This window comes from Zychaea mexicana (genome assembly GCF_025766255.1).
Source record: "Zychaea mexicana strain RSA 1403 chromosome Unknown BDB00scaffold_15, whole genome shotgun sequence".
Lineage (NCBI taxonomy): Eukaryota > Fungi > Mucoromycota > Mucoromycetes > Mucorales > Lichtheimiaceae > Zychaea > Zychaea mexicana.
In genome coordinates, this window is record NW_026516678.1 from 510024 (window position 1) to 527996 (window position 17973).

Consider the following 17973-nt stretch of genomic DNA (forward strand, 5'->3'; position numbering starts at 1 on the left):
CTCGACAGCATTAACAAGAAGCATCTTTTACACAAAATTATCCGAGATCTTCGCAATGGGTCAACCCTCAATAGTGTTGATCGCTTCAGATATATGCGCCCTATGGGTCAACATCAGCGAGGTTCACTGTAGCATCATGTAGTTACGCAACATAACTCACATAGACTGACTGGCATAGTAGTCATGTTGTACATAATGTGTTCGGCCATAACATACAAAATCTCCTTCGATTCTGTTGGTGAGAATGAATTCGTAACTATTGACTTGAGTGAAGCTTTCGCCAGATAGGGCACATTCACTTTACATATACAACCTTTTTTGATGATAATAACACTGTATGATGTTAATTGTGATTTGTAATATCATCAAGTATAATTATTATATGCATTAGAGCGTTCGAGTAGTGATAGTCCAACAAGACCACCCTCAGAACGACATACAATGCATCTTCCTATTGGTGGTCACTGGTGCTGTTCAATACACCGTTGCATTGTTTCTGCACTGACTTTTTAATCTAGAAGACATATGATCTATACAGTCACCGGATATATTTCATAGAACAATACAGTAGTACAATCTGGCTGTCTTTTGCGAGTTCGCTGTTAAAAGGCCGCATCCGCACTTTTGCGTAAGAGCATAGAACATCCGCATATCATTAACATGCATAGTGATATTTAGAGCCGCTTAATAGTGCCACTTTTATGACATCTTGCTCATAGTATGTACAAGTAGCGAGCATGTTAAATAGGTATACTTTTTCCATGAATCCCCAAGCAAGCTGCTGTCAAATCATATCTGTAAAGGAGGATTCCCTGAGCCATGTGAATGTGGTGTCAGGTATTTTCCCATCGTATTACCTGGCATATCCAACAAGTGAAGCTGTCAACTATGCAACGGATAAAACCGAATCTGCAAATTACAGTGATCAAGTCGCCGGTGCCCATTTGACAGATCACAAAAGTGCGACGCCTTTTTTTTCTCTAATCAATTTACACATGGTTACACAATGTGCCTTTTCTGTTTTAAGACATTTGGTAAACCGCCCTTTACTGCAACAACAAGACGCCCCCACATTCCCGGCTTCTCCCCTTAATCTCCCAAAACGTAATACCCATAATGGACGAGCTGGCATCACTGTCTCTCACCCATGTCCAATTCGATCCGCGCGACAAGATTGCCTACTGGCTTGCATATATTACCTTGTCACCACTCGCCATTCTCGTCTTTTATGCCTCAGTTATTGTCAGTCGTCGCGAAGTTGCAGGAATTCTCATGCTGGCTGGCCAATTATGTAATGAAGGCCTGAATGCTGTTCTCAAGGAATATCTGCAAATTGCTCGTCCACATGGTAAGAAAAGACTAGGTTAATTTTTTGATATTTATTTGAGTAGTCAATGACTAACATTTAACATTTTTATAACAACTATTGCTAGCCCACCTCGGCACCGGGTATGGTATGCCTTCAAGTCATGCCCAGTTTGTCTGGTATTTCGCCATTTACGGATCGCTGTATCTCTGGAAACACATACATGTCAACCACGTTGGTGAGAAATTATTGGTCTCTGCTGCCATGTGTATCCTGGCAATTGTTGTGTGCTATTCTCGGTAAGTGGCGTTTATCAATGTCGAGAAAGAGAGATTTTCATATGCGCCCCCGCGTATTAACTCGCAGATCTGCCCATATGTAGCATATATCTCGGTTACCATAGCTTACCTCAAGTGATGGCGGGTAGTTTTGCTGGATTGGCTTTTGGAGTAGTATGGTATGCCCTTACAGAACTTGGCCTCCGCAAATCAGGATGTATTCAGTGGGCACTGGACCAACCAGTAGCAAAGCGATTGTATCTACGAGATATGCGTGCTATTGACAATGTGGCAAGATGGGAATATCAACAGTGGGAGCAACAAGTAAGGCATCGTCAAGGATCTGAGAACAAGCAAGAATAGACATCCACATACACGAACACATTTGCATGTACATAATGATTATCGAAAGCACTAAATTAAAAACATTGTATTAAAGGTTTCAAATTCCTTTTTTGCTAGACTATTTTTCATTTTTTTATTTACTTTAAGAGTTGGCATCGTTTGAATATATATTTGCTGTGTCGATGTGTGAGTGTGAAAGTGTGGATGAGAGGGAGAAAGAGAGAGGCAGAGCAAATTGGCAGTTTTTTTTTCGGTGGGTCGATTGGTGCTTTGAAATTATACTAGCAGAAATTCAAGAAAGAGTGAGTCTTTCTTTGTGTGTTGTAGAAGATACGGATGTAGTGGTCAAAGTGTCAAATCGAGAGCGGAGCAAAAGGTTCGGGAGTTAGGCTAAATAGCAGTTCATCGTGGCAAGGTAACTTGTGAAGAGTCGAGGCCAAGGGCGTGTAAGAAGAGGTTGACGTTGGAAATTCGGTGTTGGGCCTGAGCGGCAGGGAATCGGTTGCTATGTGCAAGCACGATGTTTTCCATTACACGCTCTCTGTTAACAGTTGAGAGATAGTTATGAGTTAGTACACACTGCCATTGCCAAAACAAGATACGCTCATAAAGGTGACCCATGATGATACTTGCCTAACTTCTGTAACTAGGATATGCTGCTGCTCCATAGAAGCACCGACAGCCATGGCAGCAAGGAACTGCCACACATACATATCATCCACATTAAGAGAAAGCTGGATTGCGCTCATGTTTGGCTGGATGGGCACAAGGTAGTATAAGGAGGGGAATATGGATGCATAGTGGCCGTGCAAAAGTCCAAATAAAGCGTTGTATTCTTGTTGCCACTGTGCTAAGTCTTCGGGAGACGGTGCTACTGGACCGTGAAGTGCTTGACCGCCTTGCTTTAAAATTTCGGCACGTGATAAGAGCATCGTCAAGAAAGCAAGACCCGGCTAGACGTATACAATACATGTAAGAAAGGATGCCATCTTAGACCCACTTTATAAATACTATACCTTTGTACGGGCCACGGCCACAATATCATTCTTTTCAATAAATAATTTGATCAAACCGTTGATTACTTGCAAAGGCGCTTCCGAAATAAGACTCAAAAGCGGAGGTGCAGCCATGTTGATGAATAATTCGACATCTTCAAAGGTGACAAACTTTTGCTTCTTAGCCTCTTCAGCATTAGCAACCATGGAGCCGGGATAGATAACGTGCCGGCAGACAAAAAGTCGTGAAAAGTTTGCAATGATGACGGTCAACATGGTCAGATTTTGATCGCTGTTCAAGTGGCGTACAATACGAGGAATCAACTTTGCACCCTTGGCAACCGAGAGGATGGATACGATCAATGGCCTATTATGGTGCACATGCATATAATATCTTGAGCTCTCCAAAACAATTATAACCTCAAAAATGCTCGATTGAAGACCAATAGCTGGATAATTTCGCCACTTACGTTCCATCAGTTTGGTCCAACAGTCTGAGCGCGTCCCAAAGTTTCTGGCAGCGATCAGCATACTTGGCGTTCCTATACAAAGCATTATATGCTTAACAACAAGCGCATGCACACACAAAGACACATATACTAAATCATATTGATGTTTTTTTGACATACCATGCCTCAACTACGTCTTCATGCTCATCCTCATGACCTGGCTTTGGTTTTGGCGCACCTTGTCTGCGCATTTGCTCGAGCTCTAGCACAATCAAATATAAATTCTCCACGATCTTGAGGATTCTCCGTCTGTCGGTTTCAGTAGGCACGTTTGTTTTCGAGGTCTGTGAGCAGGTAGAAACATGAACCGTGTAAGTATCGCGTTTGGTATAATAAGCCTCTTTAGAGTTCATCTATCCTTTGCTCTCTTACCGTCTGTTTCTGATCTTGCTTTGATCCCTCGTGACTTGCCGATGAAGCATTGGGCTTTTTTTCAGAAACTTGCAAAACTTGTCTCGGATTGCGTACAGTCAAAGATGTGATTTTACCCAAAGCACCCTCAAGAGTTACTATATCGTGAAAAAAAGAAGCATACACAAATAAGCATGGGTAAATGCAGTAATTGTACTTGATATCCCTTTTTACCTTGAGTTTGTCTTGGATGTCTCTTTGCGTTATTCACAACACGCTGAAGCTGCTGGTGGAAACGCTGCATCCCATTTTCCTCTTTGCGCCCACGGTTGTTGCTACCCTTGGCTGCATTCTCAGCAGACGCCGACCAAACAGGCAATCCAGCGCGTTGACGAAGCGAGGAATACACCTGGTAGTAAAAGTCGTCCGAGTAAGGATCACTCGAAGCAAGCTGCGAGATCTGGATTCGATTAATAAAATCCTTATCATGCTGCGTCATGAGACCACTGTACTGCGACTTTAATACACACAATTCAAAGTTAGCAACTAAAACACTGGTTTATCCCGAAAAACGCCATTCTTTTCTTTATCAACATACCTTGCGCTGGTTAACACGCTGCTGCTGCTGATATTTAGCCTCACGATCTGCTGCTGCCATCTCTTGTTGGTGCTGCTGCTGCTGTTGTTGCTGCATAGCAAGCAGTTGCACAGGATCCTTGTTTCCAAAACCCATGGCACGCAATGCTTGTTCTTGATAAACCTGCTGCTGCAGCTGTTGGAAAGCCAGTTGGTTGCCGTGTTGGAGAGCGTCTCCCGAAGCAGAATGAGGATGAGGAGGAGCAGGAGGACCCATGGGTGCTCCAGCAAGCATGGCCGCTTCAATATCGGACAAGCTGACCATTTTTTTTCGAGGATCCATCTCGTCGTTGAGCATCTGCATTTGATCGTGTCTGAATCCGCCGCCAGCACCGCCACCACCACCCGGGGATCGTCGGTGCAATTCCGCCTCAATGTCTTCCAGCAATACCGGCTGTCCGCGTCCTTGTTGTTGTCCGATTGATGATGAAGGCGAAAGACCGGGTGGAGGAGGAGGAGCTGTTTGTTGAACCTTTTGTTGCCGCATAAATGGAGACAAAGAGCTCGAGCCACTACCAAACGAGCTAAAGCCCCGGTCTTTTATTTGTTCAAAGATCAAGGATCAGAGACCCAAAAAAGGTGCGTTAATTGTCAACTGTGTGGAAAAGGTCACCCTAGTCTTTTTCATAATCCTTTATCCAACGTCCTCTTACCTGAAGATGAAATGTTTCCACCAAATCCTCCCCAAATCGACTGGACACCTGTCACAGGAGATGACTACACACATATTGCGTTAAGTTTCAACCCATACATCAACCATAATTCTAAGATGTAAATACCTTGAATTGATTGCTACTCTGGTTACGAAAATCCTGACTCGCAGGGCGACTTCCAATGGTACCCGCACCACCACGGTCTGTGGCACCCCATGAGCTGCCTACACTGTGTCGGTTTTTTCCCGCTTGACCTTTTACCATCGAAATTAGCGATGCGACAAAAAACCAAAATGTGTGCCCATTGAAAGGAGAAGCTTTCCCCGCTTACCACGTTGTTGTTGTTGTTGTTGCTGGTCTTCGGCCGGGTGTCTCTTCACACCAAACGCCTCTTCTTCAGATATCACCGTGTTGAACTTTTCTGTATTCGCAAAAAAGTCATAGTCCTGACCTACACGTTGTATACCAAGTTTGCGCGAGTTTAGATTACGTAGAAATATGAAAGAGTTGTGCAAGGCAATGCGTTAGTTTTTTTTAGGGAAGAGAAGGGTTGGACGGGGGCAAGACGCGCTAAAAAATCAATTTACCAACAGAAGCTTCGCCAAAAGTTTCGTCATTAAAGTCGTCGCCTTCGTCGATTAACATGTCACCGAGGTTGTCGTCGACTTCACGGTCATCGTAGTCATTAATCCCGTCTTTCAATGCATCAAAGTTGTACACTTCTAGATCGTCACCGTGATCACGATTTTTACTGCGGTGGTTGTTTCCGGCGCCACCAGCTGACTCGTCTACGCTACTGCTAATATTGTCTTCTTTTGATTCCAGCTTCTGCAGCTCTCCCTCACTCAAAGGAGGCATGCCTGTATTGAAGCTGTAATTAACACAGAAAATTGTCAGGTATGAGATAACAAGCTTTTGTTTGATCAAATTTGCGTTAATTTTTATAGACGTGTACCCGAAAAACGAATCGCCCATCGTTACAAGCCAAAAATAAGAAAGGCAGACGGAAAGAGAGAAAAAAGGCTTCTGCTGATTTGGAATTGGTCCCCCACCGACCAACAACACACACACACACACACCGTCAGCGGAGTTGTGTGTGTGTGTGCAAGACGCGATGGTCCTCTTTCAATCTCTCTCTAACGGCATCCATCATAATAAGTAAAGTTGTTCCTCTGTGGACTCTCTAAGCGTAATATCAATTATGTTGCATTTTCACTTGTTTTGATCTTGATATGATAGACGATATTTGAGCTTGACTTACGGCAAATATGTCTGAATTCCGGATATTGCTCATAATATGACTTTCTTCTCTTCAATTGCGGTACATAGTGATCCAAGTTGAATTTTGATCAAACGCTAAGAGTACAACAACACGAATGGGTCGACGCTCATATTCCTTCATTATGCATTACCGCACAACAATTTCTGCTATTTCTCGACTGGCCCGCCGGTTTTGTAGTGAACAAAAACTCATTTACGATGCAAGAGCAAAATGCGAGACACAATAAGAAGTAATGAAAAGCATTAAACAACGATATGCGCCAGCATTAAAAATATCGATCGTTTGTAAAACAAGCGACGAGTCTGTTTCCTGAACAATAGAGAGTTGTTGATACTATTACAGTCATTGTTTCACGGTCCCAAACCAGCTGCAATGGTTTGATTGTTGCCTGTCATACTAATATTAGTCATGTACATGGGTACTGTAGCGACTGTATAATCTCAAAAGTTTATTATCTAGTCTGGTTCTATCATCTCCTGTATGCTTAAATCGATAATAGCCGATGTGCTTGCCATGAAAGTTTTGACACTGCTTTAAAGCGAGTATCATTGAATCCGAATAGGATTCACGATTCGTTGACAAAGAAACACGTTGGAGCATAAATGTCCATAGACAGCCTGTTAAATCAGTTTTGGGCTAACAGTCAGTAGCAACAATGTATGCGTATAGAGATGCGCACATCTTAAACATATCCCATTTCCTTCTTTCTCTCCTCCTCTCTTCCTCTCTTGCTTTTTATTTCGTTGCGGCACATGGAAAGTAAGTATCTCGCCAAGGTTATACATTACCACGACGTTTCTAAGTGAAAGAACAAGCCGCTGAAGCAACGGAAAGAGGTTTTGATGAGCCAAGGAGCTATGTAGCAACAATAACGTCGTTCATCATTCCATATGCTTTTTTTATTGGCAAGGTGGCTGTATCATTGCAGAATGCTTAAAATTACGCTGAAGGCGGATGCGCATGGGATATAATGTAAACGACATACGGCTACACTTGATATACTGGATCGAAAGTGCAATATTGACAGATGCATGGCGCTTTAATTCAGCACTCATATTCGTCGGAAATACAAACATTGCATGTAGCCAATAAACCAACGCCCTTGACTTTAATACTACAGCCACCGGTTCTCCCTTCTCTGTAAAGCGCTAAACTCACTCACTCCTTCTTTGGTCTCTGCTGCAAAAGAGAATGGACTCCCAAGGACGATCAATCCTAAGCTCTTACGAATCAACCGAGCATGCGCTTCTTGATTCCTTCAAAACTGCAGCCAACAAGGTCACTGCTTTGTACAGGGATTCGCTTACACAAAATCGAAGGGCTTTTGGTGCAGGTTATCAACAAGCATTTCAAGATCTATACGGATTTCTCAGCACACACGCCAATGACGAACGAGACACGATGCCCGTAGAAGACATTCTTTCCTTTCTTCGTCAAAAAAGTGCACAGCTTGCAGAAGAACTAGGTGAATCTCCAGTAACAGTACCTAGAGCACAAACTACAGCAACAACGACAACGACGCAAACGACGACAACGACGAGCAATCAACAAGACCATGGCGAATTATTGAAACAGCAACAGATCCACACAGAGGCACAACAACAGCAACACCCAATCTTTTCCACACAGATCATACCATCCACACCGGCCGGGTTCCAGATTGACCCCAACACACAATTCACTTTTACGCCGCCAGCAGCAACGGGAACAGTACCGTTACCTCGATACGGCGGGTTAAGCACGTGGGGTAGCGACACATATCAGCATGAGAACCATGGCGATGCAATGAAGCGTCGATATGGAGGATCAGATCTTACGTTTATGGGACGACCTTTGAGCAACATGAATGTGGACTCAATGGAACCATCACTGAAACGGGGAAGGACCAAGCGAGAGGATTTGTAGATATAGACGTGTTGTGTGTGTATGTGGTTGATCTATTTCTTTGTATTATAACTTTGTAAACATTTGACATTTTCATACTTCCTTTTTTTATCCAAATAATTAATCATTTTCTTACATACATAAAAACATCATTTATACAGCATAAGAAACTTTTTTTGAAAGGATAAAAGCAATGGCAAATATAATAAAAACAAGGGGAGGAGGAGGTGGTGGTGGTGGTCGTGGTAGGTTTCTTCATTCTAAGCGTTTTCACGTTTTTCTATCAGCAAATTGCGCAACCATTTGACTTCAAGTTCCAGCTCGTTCACGCGGTTTTGCAGTCTATCCGACTTGCTTTTCATGTCCTGCACATTCTTTTCCATGGCCTGTTCTCGCAACTTCTTTTTCACTCGGAAACGAGCACTTGCTGCAGTGTTACGCCGCCGCTTATCCTCTTCAGCTGCGACCTGGTCATCCGTTCGTTCGTCGCTGACCGCTCGCTTCTTTTTCCGTGCAGGTTTCGGTTGTGATGCCACTGCTTCGTGCTGGTGTTGAACAATGGGTGATGCTGCTGCTGCTGCGAGTGGCAACGAATCCAATGCAACTGGCTTGGGGAGAATCGTCGGTCGTCGGGGATGGGTTCGAGTAGTTGCTGGATAAATAGGGACATAACCATTCAGAGTGGCAGGTTGAATGGGTTGTGGGTGCGGTTGAGGTGTAATGGGTGCAATTGGGGCATATTGCGAAGACCGTTGCTGCTGCTGCTGTTCTGATTGCTGGTGAGCCTGTTGTTGCTGAGGCAATTCATAATCGAGGTACTCGACCAACTTTTCATAGGTAATTGGATCCAATACGTCGCTGGGACATTCTTCCTTTACGATCGTACTGTTTTCATTATTGTCATTATTGCTGTTTTCGATCTTATCGTCCTCTGGGCCAGCTTGTTTCCCGGGATTGACGTCGAATGTGAATTGGGCATTGCTCTACATAAAGATTGGAGTTCAGTTTTTATTTAATATAGCGAAAAGAGAGAGAGAGAGAGAGAGAGATGCACAAAAGACATTTATTTATATTAAAATTATTACCCATAATGCCAACTCTTCGGCGGCATCATGTTCCGACTGTTCCGTTTCAGCAATGGTGTCAAACACCAAGGAATCAAGCGGTGACCCGAACTCGGGCAAGCCGTACGATGCCATTGACGATTTTTTTTTTCAAAAGTGATGTAGAAAGAGAAAGAGGAAGCAGAGCAACTGTTTTCACAAACTAACTTTTGGCTTTGAAACACCGGTCGGTGGCGGGTGATTAATGACACCTCTTTGATCTGCTTACAAAGCGAGCCCTTCGCATTTTAAGTTTTCGGGTCCCTTCGCGCTAATGAGCTTATCATCTTCTGTATGTCATTTACAAAAGGTAAGCCAAAAACAGCTCCTTATTTATTATTATTTGTATCGTGAAAATGTAATTACATGTCTAAGGTGTCAAAGCAACCTCTTTAGGCAGCAGCCCTGTGAAAACCTTTTCTGTCGCGGCACACAAACGTCTCCACCATCAAAAGATCTCCGATCGTGCTCCATATAAGGAAATTGCTTTTCGCGAGAGAGAAAGAGAAGAAATGTATTTGTTTATTTACAGCGAACATCTGGGGCAAAGTGAATATGCGTGAGCGCGCTTACACTTCCTGTGGAACGTGGCAGAAAAAAAAGAACAAGTGTTTTGATTGGCTATGTTAACAGCAAAACTAAACTAAGTCTGGAGATGTGAGATAAACTTTTCGAGCCTTCTACTAGTCGTGGCTCATATATAAAACAATAAAACGTTATAACATAAATATCTTCTAGACAACGTAACAATCAATAAAAATATTGCAAGTTATACTGTATATGCTTCTTCAAATATAATCGACTGTGTAGAACTCTTACGATAAGGGTGATCGAGCAAGTTTTACAAAAACAAGCAACTATAACTTTATATTAATACAACCAGAAAACAATGCTCAACACGGTCAGTGATTCATCGACTGAGTTTAGTCAGTTGTTCGCGTCGTGTGCTTGTTGATCGTCGTTATGACAACCAATGCTGCATAGGTTTGCTATGTATGCACAGCGTAGTTGCTATATTATAGACAAGCAAACAGCAAGCAATTTGACGGAGAGATGTCCTAAAATAGTAGCGTCTGAGGCATTATCTCTTGCGCTGACTTTTTTTTTGTGAGTCAATCAGTTCTTTTTTTTTTATTCCACCTTTAAACAATCTATCACCACTACATATACATATAACGACACGACAGATCATGGGGCAACTAGATCGGTACTACATTAATACCTTGAAAAAAATTATTGTCTCGAAACCCCCTTCATGATCTATACAGAGTGCCATTAACCGTTTAATGTCTTGCCAAAAAAAAAAAGACAACTCGAGCAATTACGCAATGGAGAATTTATCTCAGAGCAAGAAGTAAAAGAATTATGCCAAAAAGCAAGAGAAATCTTAGTTGAAGAAAGCAATGTTCAGCGTGTCGATGCTCCAGTAACGGTACAATGAATAAGATAAAAATAAACTATAAACCAACACCCGTGAAAAAGAGCACTCATCTATGACGATTCTCTTTTAGATCTGTGGTGACATTCACGGTACCGATTTGATTCACGAAAAAGAAAAAAATAAGAAAGAGAATGAACGTTCCGTTTTGCCTTATACTTTACTTATAATCTTGATGAAAAACTATTTTTTAGGGCAATTCCACGATTTAAAAGAACTCTTCACAGTGGGCGGCGAATGCCCCGATACAAACTACTTGTTTATGGGTAAGTCCACGGTTGCAAAAAAGGATAAAACACCAAGAAGAAAATGAGGAGACACCGGTCATGTTGCTGCTGTTTATGCTGATAGATGTGGGGCTTTATATTCACAATTGTTGTTTAGGTGACTTTGTGGATCGTGGGTTTTACTCTGTCGAAACGTTCTTGCTGTTACTGGCATTAAAGGTGCGTTACCCTGACCGAATAACGCTTATTCGAGGAAATCACGAAAGCCGGCAAATTACACAAGTGTATGGATTCTATGAAGAGTGTATCCGCAAATACGGATCGGCCAATGTGTGGCGATACTGTTGTGAGATTTTTGACTACCTCAGCCTGAGTGCCATCATCGATAACAAAATCTTTTGCGTTCATGGAGGATTATCACCAAGTATAACCACACTGGATCAGGTAAAGTGAAGCAATCAGGAGGACGGGGGGTAACATTGTGTAATTAGCCAGAAAAGAATTAGCCTGGGTCTCTCTGTGTATCTCTACTATGGATTTATCTCATATGATTCATGTGCTACTGCTACTAGATTCGAACAATTGACAGAAAGCAAGAAGTTCCACATGATGGTGCAATGTGCGATTTATTATGGTCGGATCCTGACGGTAAGAAAAAGAAAGGGGGTCGGATATATGACGATGATAATGAGAAAGACAATTTCTGATAAGTTGGTTTCTGGTTCTTGCAGAGATCGAAGGTTGGGGTTATAGTCCCCGAGGCGCAGGCTATTTATTTGGTGGCGATGTAGTACAACGGGTAAAGACATCTTTTCATATGTTTATGATGCTGGGACTATGCGTGACACCAAGCTCACTACTTGCTCTTTTTAAGTTTTTACAAACAAATGATCTGGAATTGATTGCACGAGCGCATCAGTTAGTGATGGAAGGTTACAAGCTGATGTTTGACAATACAATCGTCACTGTATGGTCTGCACCAAATTATTGTTACAGGTACATATCATTTTCACTTGTTGCCTGTCCATGCAAAGAGACAATTAACTTATGCTGTCTTGATTTGGATTAGATGCGGCAATATTGCGGCAATATTAAAGCTGGATGACAGTTTGAATCGCGAATACAAAATATTTGATGCTGCACCACAGGTATGCTAACGAGTTTATCATAAGATAGAGGGTAGAGGGGATTTGCGTATGTGCGTGTGTCTGTCTTGTGTGCATAAACCTTGTACGCTGATCATTTTTCAATTAAACAGCAGGACAGTCGGGGGATAATATTGAAAAAATCATTACCGGATTACTTTTTGTAGAAAAAAATTGAGACTATGATTTCAGGGCATAATAGTCTAGTATTACGACTAGGGGCATGATATTTCTCTGAACCCTCCTTCTATATCATTTTACTACTACTATAAACCGTCGCCAAAGTAGCGACGCTTGCTCATCTGTGTATATGTACTCTAAAAGATATGTTTATCTTCTGTTAGCCTTTTTGTCATGCGCGCAAAGAAGGTGGATGATATCTAAATAGTAAATGTGATTAGTGACCTACATTCTGCAATTTACATAATAGTGCTGGAGCTTATGCACAAAACAAATAATCCTGTACCGCTATCTCTCTCTCTCTGCTGTAATCGTATAGAAAAGTGAATAATTCATCACAATGCGATTGCTTTGCTCACTTGTTAGTGACGTGAGCAACCTTATTGACTCGACTCGAATACGCGAAAAATGGCAGATGACGTTCTTACTCGGACGATCCGATGGATAGCCATGGAAGTTTCTTACGCTAATACTTGAATTTGATTGGCTAGTATGCGCGCATATATGATGTAGTGAGCGGGCATGACTAGCAGCTGGCGACGCCTTTTTTCTTCTGCTCTTCCTTCTATAATCCTGCTTGACATGCCACAAGCTACAACCGTAAACTACTACGAAGTTCTTGAAATCCATGAACAATCTTCTTCAGATGAGGTGCGAAAGGCATATCGTAAACTTGCCTTAAAGTTCCACCCAGACAAGAACAGTGCTCCTGGAGCAGCTGAAAAGGTATTATTTTTAAAGACCATGCGGCTTTCTTGCATAATTCAAGGTTACGAGCTGAAAACTGACTCATTCGCTTTAGTTTAAAGAGATTAGGTAAAAGCGCAAGATTAACGAGCTTTTGTAAGTCTTGCTTTACTTTTTACATGGACGCTAACTGGTATGATTGTTGCCACTGTAGCCATGCCTATGAAATCTTGTCTGATCGTAAGCAGATATAGACGAAAGAGCGCAGGATGCAGAAGGGGGAGGGGTTGTTGTTGTTGTTGCGGGAAGCATGACGTTAACATTATGTCTTATAGCGGAACGAAGGGAGGTATACGATCGAGAAAGAAGATACGGTGGTCACACGTCATTTGAAGACAATCAATATGATCATTTTGGCGGTTTCCACGTAAGTTTTTCTGTGCCTTTTGTAGCCAATCATCTCTACTTGTAGCAAAATGAACTACACGTCACTCATGTATAGAGCTCTCTTACAGTTCCATTCGCCCGAAGAGATCTTTGCACAGTTCTTTGGCTCTTCCTTTGGTGGCCCCTTTGGTGGTTTCGGTGCTCGTAAGTAGCACTGCCTTTATTTTGCAGTGTGTAGGATACTAACATCTATCTGCTCAAATTTCAATAGAATTTGGCATCGGAGGAGGCAGTCGACCGAGGAGCAGAGATATGTTTGGTGGTGGCATGTTCGCTGATCCCTTTTTCGGTGGCGATGCCTTTGCCCATCACGTCCATCATGATCCTTTCAACGATCCGTTTTTCGGTGGAGGAAGCTCGCGCGGCATGCCTCCCATGGGCGGACCTCCTCCAGCTCCCCCAACTTCGTTACTGGGTGGGATGAATCCACTTTTCTCGTCTTCAGCCAGCTTCAGCAGCAGCAGCAGCAGCTCCAGCAGCGGTGGCATTGGTGGAGTGAGTCGAAGTGTATCGCAATCGACCAAAATCGTCAATGGTCAGGCGCAAACCGTTACAGTCACAAAAGTACAAGATGCAACGGTAAGACTCCTTTATTTTAAGCACATGCGTGGATCACAGTACAATATGATGATAAGCTTAGGGTTCTGTTTATTAAATTCGCCGTTTTCTCCTTTTATCATTATTATGGGAACGAATACAGGGTACAACAGTAACAGAAGATTATGGTAATGGACAAAAACGAGTCATAGTGAATGGTGTGGAGCAACAAAACACATTGGGACAAGGTCCTGCTAGCAGCAGTCGCAGACATATCGCAGATGGAGGAGATGGAAGCGGATACCACGGCAGTAATAGAAGCCGAGTACAACCATATAGCAGAAGACGAAGGTCTTGAAAGGCAGTTTACAATGCACACGACTTATACAAACGAAGGAAACAAAGATATACTTTTACATGTGATTACTGGGACTACTTGATGGTGATCGTGTGTCTGGAAAGAAGCTGTTCGAAATGGTGTTGTTACTGCTGCTGCTAGCATTATCAAAATTGCCTTCCATGGTATCATGAAGATGAGCTGCCGTACATGAGCACGAGTTCAAAATCTCGCATAAGCATCCATTAAGAGGATTTGGTGCTATAAATAAAAGAACCGTCATGTGCATGACAAGAGATCAGATTTTCTTATTTTCGTGTGTCCAGCAGATATTAACTCACTTTTCTCAATGGCACAAGTGCATTTGACATGAGACTTCCTTGTCGCTCGCAAATGACGACAGTGATTACACTGACTGACCTGACGTCCACGTTTCTGCACAGGAATCAACTCTCGGTCGTTGTGCTGACAGTCCTTTACCCGGTGCCCTCGAATACAAGACCGACTTCAACGTTAAAAAAGAATAAAAAGTTAGGTAAAAAAAAAGTGAAAGAGGTAGAAGACCAAGTATAGCAGCATACCAAGCAAATTTCACACCGTCTATAATAATTGCCATTCGAAACGATCAAGAAAAAGGACAAGGAACAACTGAAACCAGATCTACCGATCGTGGGGTCCGAAAATCGAAAAAAGAAGGTTGTGTGGGGAAGAGCGAGCGGCTCTAAATATGTATAGGCGCAGCTTGGATTATCCTGATTTGGAAGCAGCACAAAATGCTCAAGCTGCGTACAGGATGTGGATGGTATATTTTTAAGTTTGGAGTAAAGGAAACTACAACCATGATTGATATACATGCAGAGATAGGATGACTGGCGTGATGACAAAGGTGATAGAGAGGGGAGGGGATACACGTTCTATACTTTCCTACTAAATGACATTCTTGAAAACAGTGAAGAGATCCAAGCCCCCGGTCTTGCTGTCATACTTCGACCCTTTGTCCCTCGTTCTTCATCATCAGCGCTATTGTGCTTCTTTGGTTTGAGGTTCATCATGGTAGCAGGTGGTGGCATACCTCCTGCTGCTGCAGCAGGACCAGCACCAGGTCCGAAATGGCCTCCAGGAGGATAGAACGGCAATGTCAAAAAGTACAATTGTTTTTGAGTGTACGACCATAAGCAGAGGGCCCAGTACATCTATAAATAGTAGCGACAAGATCAGCAAAGCAGAACAAATAGTTGCTATGAACTAGATAAATACTTGCATAACATATGGTAATCATAATAAACAGCACAATGGCAAACTTCAATTCATCTTCCCAAAGCTTATTGCAGTTGTAGAGGTTCGAATCGTCCTGTGGCTCCTCTACCGCTGTGCTGTTGACGCTGCTGCCCAAAAGTTCGCGGGATGATGAGACGCACCAATCGTTGAATTGTGGTCGCTGGACGCCGAATAATATGATATCGATGAAAAAGTTGATGACGAATATAAACACGACGACCCACATGCTACGATGTGCAAGTCGTAGAATCGCTGGTTTGTTCTGTTGTAAATGAAATTCTAGTCGGATCAATATCGTCTATCATCGTTATCGACATCCTCTCTGACTGATGTTCAGGTAGTACTTACCGTGACTAAGGCAAACATGGCAAACAGGGCCGCGACAAGAAATATAATGCAGATGGAGCCCGTTACCATGAGCGCGTGGTAATCTAGATATGAGAATACAGCTGCGAAATGGACAGTATGTATGGACGCAGTGCCGTTAGAAATCAAAAGACCCTTCTCGTAATATATTGTGATTTGCCGATATGATGACAGGATTTTGTTCCTTACGACTTCGACTTTGAAAAGATAGGATTGTAACGTAGAGATTGATGCCCTAAAATATTTCCACAGATATTGAAGATCAGCATATTTTTTATAAGTTTCTAGATGTGCATTCTCTATTCCAAAAAAGCGAACCAGGTATTGTCGACATAACTAATGAATCTTTTCTTACCAGCCATATCAAGCACGCCAATATACCACCGCCTTGTAGTGACATGCAGCCACAAAATTTTCGAGTGTATGAATGTGTTGCGTGTATGTCTTGGTCCCGGAAATAGGGCTCACCAGGATACATTCCCTGATTCATGGTTGGCTATGAATATATGAGGATTGAGTAAGGCGTTACAAGAGAAATGGAAAAGTATCAAGAAAAGAGGTGCTACTCGTTACTATTGTCATCACAAATAAATGAAAAAAAAAGGCCCCCAAGACCAAAAATTCGACTCGAAAACAAGTTGCCTTTTTGGGCATCCATTTCCGGGAACTGCCTTCCCAACAACGACCATCCTCTGTGTCTCCTCTTGTTACAAGATCGGCTAGTTTGTGTTTGCAGAAAGAGCAACGACAGTTACGAAAATTCGTTTTGTACGGTTGACTTTTATGTTTAAATGTCGTTTACAGCCAGCACCAAGTGTCGCTTTATCAACTACAGTCTCAGAAATTGGAAAAAGATGATAAAATATAGAAGAACAGAAAAGTCCTCAATAAAGGTGCTGAGTGACACCAAACAAATCTATACGAGCATAGCATACTTGTATCATAGCAATACTGATACCGCTGTTTTTCTGTTCTTTTTGTTTCTAGACAATTCTTACAAAGTACCGCACTTGACACAGCGGGCTAATAGCATTCGCTTTTTTGAGTTTTCAACAAAGACATTTCAAGCTGAAACATTCTTTTATTTTTCGACAAGGACATCGAATATTTCTCTTCATGGACCCCTGTTGTTAAGACAACAAAACATATATAAGCGAGGGGTTACCGCATTCCGATTTTAGCTAACGTTTCCTAATTCAAACATCAAGCCATCATGGGCGCCGTTGTATCCTGTCTTAATGGAATAGTAACCTCAATAGCATCACTGCTCTCCGGTTTAGTTAGTGGTGTTGCTGGTAAGTTGTCATCTTATATAAAATAAATGAAAAAAGAGCATCATAACAACGATAGTGAATTAATATTTTATAATTTTTTACAGGTTTTTTCAATGCGGTTATCTCTGCTATCGTCAGCTTCTTTACGGGTATATTCAGAGCAATTGGAAAATTATTAACGTGCGGGAGAGGGGCGTAGCACGAAACCTTGACAAAATTATCGACGGCCAACCTCCCCCTTTTGCCGCACTGTATATAACCCCGTATCCTTATAATTCGTTAACATCTTATGTAACAGACACACATAATTGTACACGGTATATAATAACACACATAACTGAACACAGTACAATTTTCTTATGACTATAATTACAATGAGGATTTAATTATGCATACTTTCCAATAAGATTAAAATTGTGTATCAAATAACTGGAAATCTCTCACAAACAGAATAGATGTAGTTCATCATCGTCGACTTCTTGGATCTTGTATTATGCAGTCATTTCAGTATAAGCGACGCTTATGATAAGATGCTTTTCATATTGTTTGAGCTTATAATTTTTAGTTGATCGACATGCAAAGCAATGATAGACTTCTTACATTTCATTGTGCCAATTTAATACGCAACCATCTACATTTATCATATACAGTTTTCATTAACTAAAGCAGAAATTATATTGCATCTAAGCTTCCAGTTTTAATGATATGCGGATGT

At 42.0% G+C, this 17973-nt stretch overlaps 10 protein-coding genes across 10 annotated transcripts; 5 read left to right on the top strand and 5 right to left on the bottom strand.

The window, feature by feature from the left end:
- Positions 1-1116: 1116 nt before the first annotated feature.
- Positions 1117-1947, top strand: BDB00DRAFT_758666 (uncharacterized protein; the record flags this gene model as incomplete). The annotated part of the gene is made up of 3 exons (XM_053119074.1): positions 1117-1348; positions 1434-1485; positions 1689-1947. 3 exons carry the CDS (start codon positions 1117-1119, stop codon positions 1945-1947), a joined length of 543 nt encoding a protein of 180 aa, XP_052982604.1.
- A 93-nt stretch (positions 1948-2040) lies between these two features.
- On the bottom strand, positions 2041-4448 carry BDB00DRAFT_810019 (topoisomerase II-associated protein PAT1). Its single transcript, XM_053122523.1, has 8 exons — positions 4383-4448; positions 4019-4301; positions 3806-3942; positions 3554-3717; positions 3395-3466; positions 2946-3291; positions 2563-2882; positions 2041-2470 (listed from the first exon to the last, which is right to left on the bottom strand). Exons 1-8 carry the CDS (start codon positions 4440-4442, stop codon positions 2332-2334), a joined length of 1521 nt encoding a protein of 506 aa, XP_052982605.1. The 5' UTR covers positions 4443-4448; the 3' UTR covers positions 2041-2331.
- A 488-nt stretch (positions 4449-4936) lies between these two features.
- BDB00DRAFT_810024 (uncharacterized protein) lies at positions 4937-6094 on the bottom strand. The gene is made up of 5 exons (XM_053122524.1): positions 6029-6094; positions 5661-5944; positions 5405-5524; positions 5200-5327; positions 4937-5137 (listed from the first exon to the last, which is right to left on the bottom strand). Exons 1-5 carry the CDS (start codon positions 6046-6048, stop codon positions 5045-5047), a joined length of 645 nt encoding a protein of 214 aa, XP_052982606.1. The 5' UTR covers positions 6049-6094; the 3' UTR covers positions 4937-5044.
- A 1306-nt stretch (positions 6095-7400) lies between these two features.
- Positions 7401-8398, top strand: BDB00DRAFT_810025 (uncharacterized protein). Its single transcript, XM_053122525.1, has one exon. It carries the CDS (start codon positions 7547-7549, stop codon positions 8258-8260), a length of 714 nt encoding a protein of 237 aa, XP_052982607.1. The 5' UTR covers positions 7401-7546; the 3' UTR covers positions 8261-8398.
- On the bottom strand, positions 8399-9481 carry BDB00DRAFT_953320 (uncharacterized protein). Its single transcript, XM_053129616.1, has 2 exons — positions 9325-9481; positions 8399-9222 (listed from the first exon to the last, which is right to left on the bottom strand). Exons 1-2 carry the CDS (start codon positions 9436-9438, stop codon positions 8500-8502), a joined length of 837 nt encoding a protein of 278 aa, XP_052982608.1. The 5' UTR covers positions 9439-9481; the 3' UTR covers positions 8399-8499.
- A 958-nt stretch (positions 9482-10439) lies between these two features.
- Positions 10440-12284, top strand: BDB00DRAFT_810030 (serine/threonine-protein phosphatase 4 catalytic subunit). Its single transcript, XM_053122526.1, has 9 exons — positions 10440-10549; positions 10651-10774; positions 10854-10872; positions 10975-11046; positions 11165-11451; positions 11580-11655; positions 11739-11806; positions 11882-12003; positions 12077-12284. The coding sequence occupies exons 1-9, from the start codon at positions 10533-10535 to the stop codon at positions 12162-12164; spliced, it is 873 nt and encodes a 290-aa protein (XP_052982609.1). The 5' UTR covers positions 10440-10532; the 3' UTR covers positions 12165-12284.
- Positions 12285-12483: 199 nt separating this feature from the next.
- Positions 12484-14054, top strand: BDB00DRAFT_143626 (DnaJ domain-containing protein). Its single transcript, XM_053116236.1, has 5 exons — positions 12484-13058; positions 13135-13148; positions 13234-13259; positions 13355-13446; positions 13678-14054. The coding sequence occupies exons 1-5, from the start codon at positions 12855-12857 to the stop codon at positions 13888-13890; spliced, it is 549 nt and encodes a 182-aa protein (XP_052982610.1). The 5' UTR covers positions 12484-12854; the 3' UTR covers positions 13891-14054.
- A 565-nt stretch (positions 14055-14619) lies between these two features.
- On the bottom strand, positions 14620-14841 carry BDB00DRAFT_758779 (uncharacterized protein; the record flags this gene model as incomplete). Its single annotated transcript, XM_053119087.1, has 1 exon — positions 14620-14841. A coding segment is annotated over one exon (222 nt), but the record flags the coding sequence as incomplete, so codon positions are not given.
- Positions 14842-15105: 264 nt separating this feature from the next.
- On the bottom strand, positions 15106-16624 carry BDB00DRAFT_143749 (uncharacterized protein). The gene is made up of 5 exons (XM_053116238.1): positions 16340-16624; positions 16174-16219; positions 15967-16067; positions 15602-15880; positions 15106-15533 (listed from the first exon to the last, which is right to left on the bottom strand). Exons 1-5 carry the CDS (start codon positions 16472-16474, stop codon positions 15255-15257), a joined length of 840 nt encoding a protein of 279 aa, XP_052982612.1. The 5' UTR covers positions 16475-16624; the 3' UTR covers positions 15106-15254.
- A 369-nt stretch (positions 16625-16993) lies between these two features.
- Positions 16994-17698, top strand: BDB00DRAFT_810065 (uncharacterized protein). The gene is made up of 2 exons (XM_053122527.1): positions 16994-17279; positions 17363-17698. Exons 1-2 carry the CDS (start codon positions 17198-17200, stop codon positions 17455-17457), a joined length of 177 nt encoding a protein of 58 aa, XP_052982613.1. The 5' UTR covers positions 16994-17197; the 3' UTR covers positions 17458-17698.
- The last annotated feature ends 275 nt before the right edge of the window (positions 17699-17973 follow it).

Bases quoted from the DNA above. Each gene is read 5' to 3' on its own strand.
- BDB00DRAFT_810019 (XM_053122523.1), bottom strand. From the start codon at position 4,442: ATGGCAGCAGCAGATCGTGAGGCTAAATATCAGCAGCAGCAGCGTGTT. The intron at 3,943-4,018 runs GTAAAAAGGGAT...TTCACGATATAG, and splicing joins ACATCCAAGACAAACTCAAG to TAACTCTTGAGGGTGCTTTG. The intron at 3,718-3,805 runs GTAAGAGAGCAA...ACCTGCTCACAG, and splicing joins AGCAAGATCAGAAACAGACG to ACCTCGAAAACAAACGTGCC.
- BDB00DRAFT_810024 (XM_053122524.1), bottom strand. From the start codon at position 6,048: ATGGGCGATTCGTTTTTCGG. The intron at 5,945-6,028 runs GTACACGTCTAT...TGTTAATTACAG, and splicing joins ATGGGCGATTCGTTTTTCGG to CTTCAATACAGGCATGCCTC. The intron at 5,138-5,199 runs GTATTTACATCT...ATATGTGTGTAG, and splicing joins AGAGTAGCAATCAATTCAAG to TCATCTCCTGTGACAGGTGT.
- BDB00DRAFT_810025 (XM_053122525.1), top strand. From the start codon at position 7,547: ATGGACTCCCAAGGACGATCAATCCTAAGCTCTTACGAATCAACCGAG.
- BDB00DRAFT_953320 (XM_053129616.1), bottom strand. From the start codon at position 9,438: ATGGCATCGTACGGCTTGCCCGAGTTCGGGTCACCGCTTGATTCCTTG. The intron at 9,223-9,324 runs GTAATAATTTTA...ATCTTTATGTAG, and splicing joins CCGAAGAGTTGGCATTATGG to AGCAATGCCCAATTCACATT.
- BDB00DRAFT_810030 (XM_053122526.1), top strand. The intron at 11,452-11,579 runs GTAAAGTGAAGC...TACTGCTACTAG, and splicing joins GTATAACCACACTGGATCAG to ATTCGAACAATTGACAGAAA. The intron at 11,656-11,738 runs GTAAGAAAAAGA...TGGTTCTTGCAG, and splicing joins ATTATGGTCGGATCCTGACG to AGATCGAAGGTTGGGGTTAT.
- BDB00DRAFT_143626 (XM_053116236.1), top strand. From the start codon at position 12,855: ATGACTAGCAGCTGGCGACGCCTTTTTTCTTCTGCTCTTCCTTCTATA. The intron at 13,260-13,354 runs GTAAGCAGATAT...TATGTCTTATAG, and splicing joins CTATGAAATCTTGTCTGATC to CGGAACGAAGGGAGGTATAC. The intron at 13,447-13,677 runs GTAAGTTTTTCT...AAATTTCAATAG, and splicing joins ATCATTTTGGCGGTTTCCAC to AATTTGGCATCGGAGGAGGC.
- BDB00DRAFT_143749 (XM_053116238.1), bottom strand. From the start codon at position 16,474: ATGAATCAGGGAATGTATCCTGGTGAGCCCTATTTCCGGGACCAAGAC. The intron at 16,068-16,173 runs GTAAGGAACAAA...TCCATTTCGCAG, and splicing joins ATCTTTTCAAAGTCGAAGTC to CTGTATTCTCATATCTAGAT. The intron at 15,881-15,966 runs GTAAGTACTACC...CATTTACAACAG, and splicing joins CCATGTTTGCCTTAGTCACG to AACAAACCAGCGATTCTACG.
- BDB00DRAFT_810065 (XM_053122527.1), top strand. From the start codon at position 17,198: ATGGGCGCCGTTGTATCCTGTCTTAATGGAATAGTAACCTCAATAGCA. The intron at 17,280-17,362 runs GTAAGTTGTCAT...AATTTTTTACAG, and splicing joins TTTAGTTAGTGGTGTTGCTG to GTTTTTTCAATGCGGTTATC.